Raw genomic sequence first — 17036 nt, forward strand, 5'->3', positions numbered from 1 at the left:
ATCAATACACGGAAAGACAATGTGGTAGGATGCTGACTGCAGTGTAAAATTACATGGTTGCATATTTAGTGGAGAATGATTTATTTCAATTGATTAAGTGGCCAGTGAAAAATAGTCCTGAATATGGGATAACTCAAGGTGATAAATTGTTACCACCCACACTAATACAAGTTATTGTGGGATAAAATGTAAAAGGTTTCAGTTGTTGATCTTTCATTTTAGTGGTAATTTTTCATTTGTTGGCAAGCAAAAAGAGAGAGTTAGAAAAAAAGTGTAGCCTTTGTACCGTTATGTGCTGTATATGCATTAATTGTCTGCTGCTCCTTCATGTTTCTGACAATTCTAATAGATAAAGCAGATCATTGTCCCCCTTCTATTTAGAATTTTCTATTTTTGTACTAATTTTGGTTAGTTTTGGTTGGATGTAATCTTTTAGTTCTTCTGATACTAAAAGGTACATATATTTTATAAGTATTACTGAAGAAATGGTAATAATTCACACATGACTATAAAATCTTTGCTTTCCTGCTCATAAATCCTTTTCGTATTTGTATTCCAGATAAAGAAAGAGAAATATCTCTTGAAGTAATGAAAGTTCAAAAGCAATTGCAAGCTTCGGAAAAAAACAAGAAAGAATTAGTAGAGGAGATACAATCTCTGAAGGTAAATTATTATATAAATTCAAACCATTTATCATTTTTGTTGTTTGGTATATTGTGTTTGTGTGTGTGTGTGTGTGTGTGTGTGTGTGTGTGTGTGTGAGAGAGAGAGAGAGAGAGAGAGAGAGAGAGAGGAGATGGGGGGGAGGACGTAAATATGCATATTTATAATTTAATGACCTTATGTTCATTGTTTGATGGGTGTTATTATTATTATTATTATTATTAGGGAAGAACATTATCTTATTGTTATTTAAGATGTTGATTCATGTCAAGCTTTTATTAATTATCTGCGAAAGATGAAAGGCGTTAGTCTACATTAATTAAAAGGTACTTTGTGTACTTTTAATGGCTATTTAATTGGCTCTGTCCACTCGAAGTAAGTATCAGACAGCTTACCTTTGTTAATTTAAATTTATTATATTCTATCTATTCATTCTGGCAGATTCTGAAAGACCTTGTTTATATTGTCAAGTTGGGCGTAATGACGTAAAATACCTAAAAAAGTGTCTGAGCAAATAATATAGTTGTCGGTTTTTTAGGTAACTAAATTACATCTGAACTCTGCAACCTACTGCAGTGTTCAGAGTACATTGTGCTATTATTTATGACTCTTTGTACTATTTTAATCTCATACAGAGTTGGGGAAAACGGTCAGTCTTAATGTACATAAACTATCTTATCTTGTACTTAAGCAGAGTGTGTGATTTAATCAATTTACTTTTTAGTCCATTTCAAATACAGGTTCATTAAGTTTATCAGTATTTTGTCAGATAAATGGATTCCACTGACTAGGCATAAAATTTAGCAATCCAGTGCTGATTTATTTTGATTTCTTCCTACAGAGCTATTTCACAAAATATTAAAGGGGAACTCTAGAATAAATCTTCAGTACTTCTTTTGTTAGAACCTTTCCAAATATACTATGGTTTCTCAAAATTATCTCAAACATTTTTCTTTGCTTATTTTCCTTACAAATAGTTAGCGTAGTGTATTTTCAAGATTATGTCATCTCTAAAAAATAACTCATTAATGCTTAATTCAAATGATAACTGGAATGAAGTTACTGTTTTTTGATGTGGTAACATCGCAACTTTGCCATTCATTTCACATTATTGGTTCTTAATTTTATGACCATTGTTTTGGGCATTTTAAACAATGGAAAGAGTAAAAGCAACCACTGATGTACCAGATTTAAATCATCTTTAAGCTTCTAAGCAATGTCCATCCTTAGAGCTAACTCTCTCTCTCTCTCTCTCTCTCTCTCTCTCTCTCTCTCTCTCTCTCTCTCTCTCTCTCTCTCTCTCTGTCCCCCCGCCCAATTTGAGTCTCTCCCTTCCACCTCCCCTTCTCCACCTCCTCTCCTGTGTATACCTGCTATGAGTCATAAGGCACATTTTTCTCTGATTTTTTGGAAGATATTTGTAATTTTGTTTTTGCAATGTGTAAATGGCATTAGCTGGAACAAATTCTGCTCTTCACAACTTTTATGTGATGACCAGTGTTGATGGAAAGCATCTGCTTGTTTCCCATTACAAACAAAATTATTTTTAAAGTGGAATTTTATGTTCCCATTCATAGATTAGTCTAGTGTGATCTTTGTTTTACCAAAATGTATTAACAGGGACAGTAAGACATGAAGAATAACCAGTACCCCACAACAGTGACTGCATCCCCCCCTCCCTCCCATTCATGCTGTCTACTACTGCCATGCCGCAAAGCTGCTCGGTCACTGATCTAGTACTGGTTATTCTTCACGCACTAGACTAATTTGGGATTGCTCTATCAAACAGGGAAGTAAAATTCTGCTTTAAAAATCATTTAGTGGGTAATGGGAAACAAATCAGCACTTACAGTCGACACTGGATGTTGTATGAAAGACTTTTTGAGCAGTATTCATTTGGGGTGACTCCAGCTACACATTGCAAAAATGAAATAGCAACCACACAATTTTTATTATGGCACTGCAAGTCATGTTGCAGCACTAGGTCAGTGGAAATGTGTGTTTTAATCTATTTATTACCTCTACCAAAATTAGGAATAGAGCATCAAATATTTCACCCTCTTATATGCGGCTGTCAACCACAAGGCATCTCAACTAAATTGCTGAAAAAAGTGAACCATCCATGTGTCTGCAAATGTTTGTAGGCTAAGGTTGAAGAGAAATACAAAATGAAAGACTAAGGCTTAGAGTAGAAAAAAATGACCTTAACTGTGAATAAAAACAAAGCAGTAATTAAAGTAAAGGCAGTCTGTTCAATAATACACATCTTTACTCTGACATGTGAAATCAAGATCTACAACTGTGTCACACACACTAGCGTGTTGCTACATTTTGTGCAGTGTAACATGGTTCAGTCCTCCTTGACATGCCATTCACAATGTGGGAGAGACATCGCTAGGGAAACCTATCCTTATCTTTGATGGCAGCTCTCCTAAAATTATCCAGTTCGATGAGGGTTTCTGTGATGACACACTGTAACATAATCAGATTCATGTCAAAAGATACCGCAGGACATCCCATTTTTTGATTCCGGCCTCTTGCAAGAAGGCATTTATTAGGTGAGTGTGGTGTACTTGTGTATTGTCATCTTGATAGAGGAACCCATGATTGAAATTTTCACTGCAGGGTTGGATAGCATATTGGGGGTTCCTGTCCTTATTGTGCACAGCCCTCAAATTATCTTCAATAGTAATGAGATGTGTTCAACAAATCAGCCCATAACATGGTGGACCAACTTCCTTGCTGAACCCGCAGAACTGCATGCCCATGTTAGTCATTGGTACTTGGCTGCCTCCACACTATTCTATGTGTATTGTCAGGCTTTGGATAAATCTTGCACTCATCAGTGAAGAGAATGTAATGCCTGTGGTCCAGTTTCCATTCCAGCAGTTCTCTTGCTCATCATCTTAGCATTTCATGGTCCCAAGGATTTGTGCTGGTGTTCGTAATGATCTACTAGAGCCCAAATTGATCATGTGGAAGTTGTTGTATGCTGTCTGGTTAGATAAAACTTTCATGTTTGCTTATAATAAGTCAGATAACTAATTTATATTCATGTAAGGAAGATTGCATTGTCAAAATGTGCATTAAAAGTTGTGAAAGAAGCAATACCAAGAAGGATACACATGACTGAAATAAAGTGTATACTACAGACTGGGTACAAGGCAATACACAAATGGTTAGGGCTACAGAATTTTACATGACCTCTGCGTTTGTGATGTGCATGGTGAGCACAAAAAAAGTTTTTAACTACTTTCTTTTTTTTTTGTTTTATTTTTTACATGTGGTACTTCCTCGTTGGTAAGGCAGTGGATAAGGCTGCCCTGGCGTAGCACCATGACGCTCACACTCATTCCATGTGAATATCATCCCCCAGTAGTACCGCTGACTAGGGGCACTACGTTTGGCTATCGCTGATGAAAGGTTGCCCGCTGAAGCGCCCTCCGTCCACCAGTTGGTGGACTGGGGTGGTCTTGTGAGGCGTGCCAGGACAGTTTGGTGAGTGTGTCAGTATTCCGAATGCTCTCTTGCCTTCTGGCTCAGTCCGTGGCCAGAGGTGTCCACTAGTTCCTCCCTTTGGGGGCGCAATGCTCACAATTTAACTGTGGCAGCCTCCTGTTTCTGTAGTGGGTTTGCATTTGGTGTACCACTTAGTTGTAGACTTTTGAAGAAATAAAATCTCTATAGTGACTGGAATCAGTCTTTTTGTTCGAAGGATTTCTCTCCATACCACTGGACACTCCACTTTCCACTCATTTCCCAACTTGACCAAATCCATCATGTACAGAGAATTCATTGTGGAGTGCAGCCTACACATGTCATCATCAGAGCCTCTAAACATAATGATTAAAATCAAAGAGGGCCTGGATATGCTTTTCAGAAATATTCATCCATGCAGTTTGCATGTGATCGTAAAAACCAACAATCATTGCAGGAAGACCTATAACATACAGTCTGCTGACTAGTCATATTACAGAGATATTTTATGGATGATCTTTCCTTGTAGATATACCTTCCACACTAAATGTGGCTGGAAATTGTTCTGCTGAAATATGTCATATGAAGTTCCATGAAAGAGGGTCAGTAGCTTAGGATATATAAAAATGTCTTTGGTGTACCTGTTTCTGTTCAGATGCCCATGAGTGTGTTGTAATCAAGATGACCACCAAACTTTTTGTTTGTCAACTTTTCCCCATAAACAATACGGGCTACTAAACTGCAGTAACTCCAGTAGTAGCTAACCTGTATCCACCCACCACTGTAAAACAAATTGACACAGGACTCATCTAAAATAGTTGTATTTTGCCATTTGACAATTCATACATGGCTTTCCCATGTCCTTTATAGCCTAAGGTCTTATCAGTTGCAATGAAAGACCGGCCACACCCATTCCTGTGTCAAGCCAACACTGACTACAAAACTGATGATGTTTCATTACAGCCATGTGGACAACATAGTGATCATCCCTTGCTGTGGGCATAATGTGGTTGTTGCATATGACCCTCTAATATGCACTGGAACCTCACAGAAGCACTACACTATGTACCAGCTGAAATGCCAAATGCAACTAAAGCCTCTTATTCTGTCAGAGTGAACTAGCTTATAGTGTGTTGAAAAGGTGTACTTTCATATGTTTTCATGTTGCTCTGTCATATGGTGGTTCTTCATTGACTGAGCATGCTGTACTGCTGATATTTCTAGTCAAACAATATAGAGCATGCTGCTGCTGCTGGTCCTGCCTGTACTTCATAATTCTGTGATGTTATCCACTTATTTGCAGTAGAATGTTCTGCAAATGTGCTGTGTTTGAATTCATTTGCATCACTCTTTCCAAGGTATTCACAAACATTGGTGTATATTATTTACCTCAGAATCTATTGCGTGGCTACAGACATGTGGAACAAATCTTTATTTAAAGTCTTAGGGCTTTACTGTGTCATATTTGACTCTGTGATCTCACTACATTAATTAATCGTTTCTGTTTCATATACATATGTGTTATTTTTTTCTGGCTGGATGTTGGTTGCCAGAATTGTGTAATGCTAATCTGTGGTGGGGCTCCATGCTGGAGAATAAGTTATGTACTGACCCTCCTACTCTATCAGCCATTTTAATGATTTGTGAATGCCAGGTTGCTGAAAGTAAACCAACTTCTTCTGCTTCTTTTTCTTCTTCTTTAGCATTTGTCCCATTTGACAGGATCCACTGAGTGAATTTGCTGTCTTCGTTTTGTTTGATCATTAGCCATGTCTGAATGAAGATTATCAGTTTTCAGGTCATGTGCAGTGTATCGCCAGTCTCTGTCTTGGTTGTTACTGGGGTCTCTTTCCCAACACTGCCATTGTGCAGGCTGCCTTTGCTGTAGTATCATCCACTATACACAGCACAAGTTCAAACCATGCCATAGAGAGTGACAGGTGGATGCCAGTCCAGTAGGTCTTTGATTTAAGATGATCCTTGATCTGATGATCATACGCAATGCCTGTTGTCATTCACCACTTCATCCACAGTGCCTGTGCCCTTGCCTTGACCTTGCCAGTCAGTTGGCCTTCACCACAGGGTGTAGAACCAAGATGATAAAATTTTGGTATTCATGGTAGATCTTCTCTGTCAATGTTGATGATCCCAATTTCTCATGAATTTGATGTCAAGTACTCACTTTTTTTGTTGAGCTGCAGGCCATACCATACAACTTGGTCCTTTCACTCTTGTGTTTGGCATTGATGACCAAACTTGTTCTCTGCAGCCACCATTACATCATCAGCATAGAGAAGTGTCCATGTAATGGCATGTGCAAGTCTGATATGACAGTGTTCATAAGCTGAGCCTTAGTGGACTCCTACTGTGACTTGAAAGTCACTTGATGGTCCTTGGTCTTGCAAATGCTTCTACATCTACATCTACATTCATACTCCGCAAGCCACCCAACGGTGTGTGGCGGAGGGCACTTTACGTGCCACTGTCATTACCTCCCTTTTCTGTTCCAGTCGCGTATGGTTCGCGGGAAGAACGACTGTCTGAAAGCCTCCGTGCGCACTCGAATCTCTGTAATTTTACATTCGTGATCTCCATGGGAGGTATAAGTAGGGGGAAGCAGTATATTCGATACCTCATCCAGAAACGCACCCTCTCGAAACCTGGCGAGCAAGCTACACCACGATGCAGAGCGCCTTTCTTGCAGAGTCTGCCACTTGAGTTTGCTAAACATCTGCGTAATGCTATCACGGTTACCAAATAACCCTGTGACGAAACGCACCGCTCTTCTTTGGATCTTCTCTATCTCCTCCGTCAACCCACACAGCTGGTCTGATATTCCGTAGGCTCTTACTTTGTTTATCAGGCGACAGTATGGAATTGTATCGAACGCCTTCCGGAAGTCTAGGAAAATAGCATCTACCTGGGAGCCTGTATCTAATAATTTCTGGGTCTCATGAACAAATTAAGCGAGTTGGATCTCACACGATCGCTGTTTCCAGAATCCATGTTGATTCCTACAGAGTAAATTCTGGGTTTCCAAAAACGACATGATACTCGAGCAATAAACATGTTCTAAAATTCTACAACAGATCGACGTCAGAGATATAGGTCTATAGTTTTGCGCATCTGCTCGACGACTCTTTTTGAAGACTGGGAATACCTGTGCTCTTTTCCAATCATTTGGAACCTTCCGTTCCTCTAGAGACTTGCAGTACACTGCTGTTAGAAGGGGGGCACGTTCTTTCGCATACTCTGTGTAGAATCGAATTGGTATTCCGTCAGGTCCGGTGGACTTTCCTCTGTTGAGTGATTTCAGTTGCTTGGACATAGCTCCTCAGCTTGACATACAGAGACCATACACAGTTAACAAAGAACTCTGGAGTGCCATTTTCTCAAAGCACTAACCAGTTTTATTTCACACGGTACCTGGTTGAAAGCCTTTTCGATTTGTAGAAAAGCAAGGTCCAGTTGCTAGTTCTAGTATTTTTCAACAAACAGCCATGCAGCATGGATTGTGTCAGTTGTGCCACAATTTTTCACAAATGCTGCTTGGTTCCTTATGATTTTGGTTGTCTTGTGAATCCTTTTGTTGAGAATGCACACCGGCCAGAGTGGCCGAGCAGTTCTAGGCGCTACAGTCCAGAACCGCGCGACCGCTACAGTCGCAGGTTCGAATCCTGCCTCGGGCATGGATGTGTGTGATGTCCTTAGGTTAGTTAGGTTTAAGTAGTTCTAAGTTCTAGGGGACTGATGACCTGAGATGTTAAGTCCCATAGTGCTCAGAGTCATTTGAACCATTTTTGAGAATGCGCTTGAATTTATTCATCGCCTGGCTCAGTAATGTAATTGTGCAATAATTAGAGCCTTTGGGGAGATTTGGGGTGGGGGTGGAGGTCCTTTCTTTTTTGGTCACTGGTACAGTGATGCTCCACTGCAGTCTTCTTATATTTGACCTTCTATGATGATCTGGTTGAAAAGATCTGTTAGCCCAGCTGCTGCATTCCACTGCTGAGAGCACCATTACTCTGCTGGAAGGCTATTTGGGGCCATTGGATTTCCTGGTCTCCATCTCCTTCAGAGCCATTACAACTCTGCCAATATAAATGTTCTTCACTTGTCCTTCATCAGCTGGCAGGGTTAGCATTGGTGGATACAGAAATTTCTCAGTTGAAACTGTTTCAAAGAAACTCTGCAAGTGTTGCCTTGCTTTCCTCCATTTGACCTGCAGCTCACCCATTTTATCATTGATGCCATAAAAACATTGCATATCTTTCATTTTTTGATGCTCTGATTTAACTAGTCGATAAATGTCACTCTCTCCTTTGCATGTGTCAAGTTTTGCATAGAGATCTGACACCCAAAATGAGGTTCTTTCTGTTGAAACTCCTTATTTATTTCCCATTCATTGGTGATTCTCTTCTTTCTCCACAGTTCATTAGATCGCATTTGGACATCCAAACAGAAAAACTGCCCTAGGCAGTTTCCTTTGATCCCCAGTCATTGTGTATTTTCTTGTTCAGAAAACGTGGACTGCATCGAGGGCTCTGCATTTACTGCAGCTTACAAAGCATCTTTTGTTTTGATATTTTCTTACTAAAAGTAGTTGCAAGAGAACAAGCAATACCATGGACTGTTCTTGGTTCCAGAAACTCATGCAGATGGACAGGTATACAAGAAAGAATGTTATTATTATTATTATTATTATGCAGTATTCTGTGTAGTGGCAGGTCCATGTCTTCATACGGAGAATTTCTGATTCCACTGTTCCCTATCTTCAGCTTCTTCCTTCAGTCTGTTGCATCTCCTTCCATCTTTCTTTCATGTCGTCCAGATGTTGAATTCTTCGTCTTCCTCATCCTGCGTTTCCTCTGAGTTTCCCTTCGATGACATCATATATGAGTCCCTCGTGTCTAAGTACATGTCCAATCCAGTTGGCCTTTCTCTGAAGAATTGTACGCAGAATACTTCTCTTCTCTCCTACTCTTCGCAGTACATTGTCATTTTTTATGCGATCTGCCCACTTGATCTTTTCCATTCTCCTCCAGCAACACATTTCAAAGCTCTTTAAGTATTTTTTCTCCTTCTTTCTCATGGTCCATGTCTCTGCTCCATACAGTGCAATGCTCCAAACGTAGCACTTTATCAGTTTTTTCCTCAGTGCCAAACTCAACTTGCTGGTCAGCAGAGTCCTCTTCTTGTTGAAAGTAGCTTTGGCCATGGCGATTCTTGCTCAGATTTCATTGGTGCAGTGGGCATCCTTTGTGATAAAACTTCCCAGGTACTTGAACTGATTCACATTTTCCAGTTCCTGATTGTCAACAGTTCTCTTCAAGTTTTTCTCACATTTTGGTATGCACATCACTTTTGATTTTTCGATGTTCATTTCCATGCCATATTTTCTTCCCGTTTCCACCAAATTGTTCATCGTGTGTTGCAGCTGTCTCTGATTTTTGGCGAGCGCTACCAGGTTGTCTGCATACTTGATGGTGTTGATGAGACATCCTCCTACTTTGAAGTTTCCGCAACCTTTCACTGCTTCTCTCGCCAGCATTTCTCCATACAAGTTGAAGTCTGATATCGCATGTGGCAAAGATCATTGCAAGAATACTAAATAGACGGTTGGAAAACAAAATTGAAGAAGTGTTTGGAGAAGACCAGTTTGACTTCAGGAAAGGAAAAGCTACCAGAGACACCCTTGGCATGCTGGGGATATTGTCAGAGAGAGTTTTGGCTGTTAACAAAGAAGTGTGTGCTTGTTTTATAGACTGGCAGAAGGCCTTAGACAGAGTCAATTGGAATATATTGATGAACATCGTTAAGGATATATGAATCAGCTGGAGAGATGAGAGACTTATAACAAACTTGTACCTGGGACAAAGGGTAAAGGTTCGACTGAACTATGGAGAAACGAACAGTGTGGAAATAAAAAGAATGAAATAAAAAGAATGTTGGGGTGCAATAAAAAAGTGTGTGTGCGTGTGTGTGTGTGTGTGTGTGTGTGTGTGTGTGTGTGTGTGTGTTATCTTAACTACCTTATAGTTTATTATGCTAGCAAGTGAAATATTAGATTACAGTCCCTTACAAGGTTTATTTTTCATGTATGATGATTGTGATTCCTTACAGATGCAGCTGGGAAAGGCTAATGAAGGGCTCAGTGCAGCTGCAAGGCTTGGAGAGCAACTTGATAGGAAAACAGAAACCATAGCCAGTCTGAAAGAGAAAGGTATCATCAAACCGCCAATTTTTCAGAGTAGCACTTACTGTTGAAGTCTACTGGCTGCACAGTTTTCTTCTTTCTTTCAAAGCATGAAATAGATGCTCTCTCTCTCTCTCTCTCTCTTTCTCTCTCTCTCTCTCTCTGTGTGTGTGTGTGTGTGTGTGTGTGTGTGTGTGTGTGTGTGTGTGTGTCAGAGAGTGAAGGGTCAGAATTTCTTTATTCTGGTAACTGAACACTGTGAGAAAATTATAATGGTAAAATACATTGTTCTGTTACTTCTTTTATGCCAGTTACCCATTGAATATTAATCACAATAATGTTGAGCCATCAATAAACAGTTTGCTCAAGGCATATATTAAACTGTTGTGTGTAGAGATACCAAGTGTAATGTGTAGACAGCTTTTTCACTTCATAATTTTAAGACTTTCCTGCTAACGGGTGAATATTCTGCAAATCAGAGCAATAATAATAGTCAAAGGTAAATGCTTTAAGAGTATTATTTTCTCCCTTGCTTGCATTGCTTGAGGACAGCATGAAGGAAGAACAACTGCATGTACCCTGCAGCATTTGCTCAAATTATTATAAATTTGTGGTCTGTGCAATGCTTATGAAAGGTGGGATGATACTGGGAGGAGTTTTAGATTATTCCACTTTCTTCAGAGACCATATTCTTTGAATTTTAGGAGGAACTTTCTTCTGGTGGACAGCATCTTTATTTTACTGAACTCCCTTATAATTTACATTAGTTTTCTTGCCTCCCCTATTCTTACAAGGACATCTTCGTTTCTAATTTTGAGAGTCCCATCAATTATTTTTCCCTTCTTTCTTTTTAATTGTGCAAACAACCATATAATTTTACTCTACTACTGGCCAGATCTCAAACTAAATCATAGAACTGTAAAATTTGCAATAAAATTTGGACTATTAAGTATAAGAGCTTCATTCTTCCTTTGTTGGTAACATATGAACTAATAACACTTGAACTAACAGTAATATGCAAAATACATATTATTAAAACACATTCTTTCAGAGAAAAAAAATGAAATTCAAAAGTGGGCTTTTAAGAGGAAAGAATTTAAATGTTGATTTGAATTCTTACTGAGATGCTGTAATATGCATGTAGGTAAAAAGTCTTTATTAGCTCGAAAACTGCATGATATGCTCCTAAAAATCTAACTGCAAAAATTATTTTTATTTAAATTCACGTTAATATTATCAAAGGCATCCCTGCATTAGCACACTTTTTAATGGTATTAATTTATTAAAAAATATTATTTCTGCCATTTCTATATTGAAATCAACACAAACAGCAGCAACAAACCTTATAAATTACCAATTAATTTTTTTCAGTAAATACATTTACATCACTATAATGTAATCTTACTACAAAATATTTATGGAAGTGACAACAGTGTATCAGGAAAATCCAAAAATGGATTAATAGTATAATCTGACACTGTAAACTGCCAACAGAAGTGAGCCTATAGGTATTCGCAAAACACATTGAAAATACAAACTCAAAATCCTAACAGACAAAACAATTAACAAATAAAGTATTACTGTATGTACAAATGAACATGAAATTAGAAAATATTTAACATTTAAGATACATAACAACACAGTTAGAAAATTCATGCTAACAAGAAGCCAGCCTGCAAGGGAAGATTTACATTTTTTAAAATTAACATTGTGTGTGAAAATTGTATTTGTTGTAATTTTCAGTTTGACAGTTAGAATTCATTGTGTAGCAGTACCCAATGGTCAATTGATAAGTAACTATTGTTTGACTGCTCAAGAAGAAGGCACAGTTTCACTTGGTCCTCTGCTCATCCATGGTTTTCGCTACCACTGCTCATCCAAGCTTATTACAATCAGCCTTTTACTAATTGAGGCAAGTTATCCTCCTTGATGAGAATGAGGTAGCTGGTATGGGGCTGTCATGCTGCCTCTGATGTCTATTTACAGTGTTACTACAGCTGATGCGGGCTTTCTGTTGACCACCTCTTTCGCAAGAACTGGTTCAGTTCTTGTATATAAGTTGGCACCTGTACAGACTGTTGTCCGGCTTACGGTATTTAACAATAACACAAAGGAGGATACCCTTTCAAATGTGCTCTCCAGATGCTGTAATCATATAGTGGATTGAAGTCTAGAATCATCTGAGCATTTACACATAGGTTTTACTGATACCCAGACCACAAATCTGTACTTTTCATTACAGTCTGCTTCACACAATTTATCTTTCTCACTTGTTGTTTTAGTTGACTTTTCTTCTAAAATAATTGAAGTTGTGCATCCAAAGCGCCCCTGGATAAAGCACATAGTGGCTGAAGAGCAAGACCCTTTGCATGAAGCTGCAGGAATCTTATCTGGCACAATCCACCTGACTTTTTTTTGTCAATTGCTAAGAGGCAATCTCATTACCTGTCATTCCTTGCCTAGTACATAAAAGAAAACTTCATCTCAAGATCTTGGGTCATATAGAATGTGGGTGTGTGGAGAGAAAGGGGGGGGGGGCTACTTAGTACTTGATACAAAGAGTAATTTTGGGAGAAGGCTAAGGATTTAAGTAGGGATTTGAGGTTATGCTGGACTTCTGGAAAGGGATCACTGTACCTATCAATGGCTCAGTGCCTCAGCTATTGGATGAGTTGTTCTCTTTTCATCTTAAGTTAATTAATTGTCCAGAGTTCATGGCACTGCCAAAACTGACTATAGGCTGGGCCAATAAGCCTCTCGCATGCCAAGTTGAAATTATTTTGGGATTGCCATACCTGTTCAAGATAAGCCTCCAAATAATCATAAAGTTTTCTACTGGGACAGGTATGTGCCTTAATAGGTCCTTCACTTCACCTTGAATGCTAGAATTGAGGTAATGGAATTTCTGTGTATTATCAATTAAGATATTGTTCATGACCAAACTAAGGAAAACATTCTGTATGACCATCTCTTGAAGTAGTCATCTTTGAAAGTTGGCATGTTAATAGTTGGTAACTTCAGACAACTGACAGGCACAACAGGTTTGATGAAGCAGTCAGCTTGATGGGGCAGCCAGAATTGGAACAGCTGTGATATCATGGACACTGGCACCTTGAGCTGCAATATGTGGCAATCTTTGCCCTGAAACTTTGGGAGAAACAGGTGTTGTCAGTGATGGCAGTTAACACTGTCTGTCTCTTTGTTTCCCATGAAGAGACCTTCTCATACCTCATCACCTTTCAGCAGAGTCTCAGTAGCTTTGAACATGGAAACACATACACACACACACACACACACACACACACACACACACACACACAATGCTGTTGTGCTTGTTCATACTGGAAGGACCATATATGTAAAATGTTTACATACAAACTTCTTCCTCTTCCTCAGAGGTATAGGCATTGTGTGATGGTCTCACTGTTTGTGCTTGAGTTCTTGCATTCTCACAGCCATTCAACCTGACTGCTTGAGTGAGGTCTTTTCAGACACAACCAACTGCTGGTTTGTTTTCATTTATTTTTCCTGCTGACAGTTATTTTACTGGTTTAGGAAAGATACTTTGTTCAATTATTTAACTAGTTTAGTTACTTGTATTTTGAAAGCCTTTTCCAATTACTTAGTTTTGTGATCATGTGTCAGATTGCTTGATTAACACCTTACCAGTCTGCAATGTCATGAATGTTTGGTACTCATGCTACCTGCACTTTTATTTTTTTGTAGGACAACAAAGACTTTTGCAGTGAACAAAATGTAATGTTTGCATAATTTTTTGCCCTGTCATTGGTGCTTCTTAAAATGACAACATATTCCTCCTTTGTAAGTTTAAGTACAGCACTGCACTTCTGTAATACTACAGTCTATGGGGCTCCTGTCATTACTTTTGTACAAATTTTGTACTTTTCTATGTTTAGATTTATCATGCTTACAGAACAATTTCTGCCATAGTTATCTGAGGCAAAATTACCTTATTTTCATGCTTCATTGCATGGCTTTCTAAAACTTTGATTGCCTTATTAGTGATGCATTTGTAGATACATTTCTTTATCAGCTGTATTGTATCAGTGCATTGTAATCACTTACATCTGCTGCTATGTGAAATGCGTGCTTTATGCAAAACCATTGTTTATTCAAGACACCATGAAACTTTTAAATAAAGTGCTGTTTTAGTGGTTAAATTCACTATGGGCCATGTGTTTACTAACTGTGTCATGTCTCTGCAGTTCATTGGCTGGTATACATATTATTATGTTAGCGTTCATTAGTTCTGTTTGTGCATTTTTGAGTTCACCTTTGATTTTTGATATGCACTTTTTTCCAGAACTTTTGTTGATTTTATCCTTGTCAGAACTTTACAAATTAAAACAATCTGTGCATTTCTGGCTCTTGACTTTAGTTTCTACACATACAAAAGGTTGTTGCACTTAGATGAGTAGCAGTATTTCCACTTACATTTTATATATCCCAGTCCTTTTCCTGGAATATTTTTATGGGAACATGCTCTTTATTCCACATTATGTATCTCACTTTATGTTTGTACTATTAGATTCTGTGAGACTAATAGTGGGAATTGTGAACAAATATATAAAATCATATGTCCTATGATATCCCACAAATTACTGAAAAGTTCAGCTACGAAGCAACAACAAATATTGAACTGTTAAACTTATCCATTATGGATATCCTTGAATACCACATTTGTATATTTAGGTTGAAATATTTATCTGTATAGACATAGCAAAATCTTCTCCAGTAAAACACTTCAGTATTTATATTCAGAAATTAATCTATTCAGACACAGCAAAATCCCCTTCAATAAAACATTTCATTTCATTAAATCTCTCTCTCTCTCTCTCTCTCTCTACAAGAAACTCTCTCATTAATGAAATGTGTTGCTAATTTGAGTTTAATTTCATATTCATCTTGTGCAAGTCCGGCAAACTCATCCTTGTATAAATTATTTTATGACATTATTGTCAATGTCATATTTGTTCAAATAAAACATATTGCTTGATGAAATCATAATACCTTCTGGATGCAGGCACTCTTGTAGAAGTCTGCTGACAATTACGTGCTAATAAGACAAGCAAAGTTATGGCTTCTTTTACACCTCCAATGGTCTTTGCATTTTATCAATTGAAAACATAAAGTCTGAAAATAAGTCCATGATCATATTTTTGGCACTTTATTTTAGAGGTCCGTCTTGATCACACAAACTTTTACACTTCATTATTTCTAGTTTCAGGTACTGCCATCGTCACATAAAATATTGTGATGAAATATCAACATCAAACTTAAACATGTAGGTACATAGTAAGTACTGGTGGTGATCAGAATGCGTCCGATATTTATTGTATCATCTGATTATCACCAGTACCTAAATGTTTAGTTTGACGTTGATACTACATCAGAATATTTTGCTTTCAGCATAGATTAGATTTGCAGTGGTACAACATATCCCCTAAATGTTCACTCTGAATGCTCACTATTTGTTGTTGGCAACAGAAATATTTAGGAATAACACTTTCTTGATACATTTACTAAACTAAGATATTGTCCTGACTTTGCAACAGTTCTACAAGTTCATGTACATTCACCTTGTAGTAATTGGTCTAATTCTCTGATGTAACTGTAAATGGTATTCTTAAGTGTGCAAATAATGCTAAACACAGGTTGTATCAAAAAGAATCATCTGATTTGGCATGTCTATATTTCTGAAACTAATAAACATATAGAATGAATGTTGTTTTTTGGTGAACAGGAAACCCAAAAAAAAAAAATTTTCATACCTTTTTGTACGTGTTCAATATGCCCCCTTGAGATACACAGCAACCTTGTGAAACTATGGTAGATGCGTTCGATGTCTGTGTCAGACACTTGGAGACGGCGCGGCTATTTGCCTTTATACAAACAACCTGTTCCTCGGACTCATTCATGCCATCATCTGTATAGGAACCACACAATACCTAGTATGAAAGTCACGCTGAACAGTTATTACTAACCTGTACAGCACAAACATAGAACAGAAAACATTTTCTGTCACCCTGACACAATTTTTACCAGAACTGAAGTGAGCTCACACTGCTGCTACCTAGCGGAAACCATATAAAATTTGAGAGTTTGCTCTTTGCAGCAGTACGTTGTAAACGCACATATCTCAAATAACATAAGAGTTGTGATTTTTTTTTAAATCACATGATTCTTTTTGATATACCCTGTATTTAATGTATAAGTACTTCATGCTCACACATTTTCCCAGTTTTAGCTTTTTTTTATAACAAGTAGCTTTAATTATGTATTTATTGAAATATTTATTTAAAAATATCTTTGAAATTAAATTACTGTCAATTATAGAAACAAATTCTCTTATCTAATGGCAGCAATAGGCCTAAGAGTTTTTTTTCTCATGCTGTCCAGTTGTCTCTTACAAGAAGAGGTCCCCAGTGGGTGGGATCAACTTTTTGAAAACATCTACAAAAAATACATTGGAATTTTTTGTGACACTCAATAGCATTAAAAAAGTTGCATTACATAATCTAGTTGTTTGGTATAATGAATAGGCTAATAGCTTCACTTGCAGGTGGTTGTGAGTTTGAATCTTGTCAGGTGCAGCAATTTTTAATTTTTTTTGTTTTTAAATCTTTATCAAAATTACTTTGATCATCGTTTTTATTCAAGTTATTGCTTTAAATATAAT

At 37.8% G+C, this 17036-nt stretch overlaps 1 protein-coding gene across 5 annotated transcripts in view; it reads left to right on the plus strand.

The window, feature by feature from the left end:
- Positions 1 to 17036, plus strand: part of LOC126326538 (thyroid receptor-interacting protein 11-like) — a 414334-nt gene that overhangs the window by 343821 nt on the left and 53477 nt on the right. For all 5 annotated transcript variants that reach the window (XM_049995698.1, XM_049995689.1, XM_049995711.1 and 2 more), the window contains 2 exons: positions 560 to 663; positions 10264 to 10363. In XM_049995698.1, the coding sequence (XP_049851655.1) occupies positions 560 to 663; positions 10264 to 10363 (204 nt within the window). The remainder of the gene's footprint in view (positions 1 to 559; positions 664 to 10263; positions 10364 to 17036) is intronic.

This window comes from Schistocerca gregaria, chromosome 2 (genome assembly GCF_023897955.1).
Source record: "Schistocerca gregaria isolate iqSchGreg1 chromosome 2, iqSchGreg1.2, whole genome shotgun sequence".
NCBI lineage: Eukaryota > Metazoa > Arthropoda > Insecta > Orthoptera > Acrididae > Schistocerca > Schistocerca gregaria.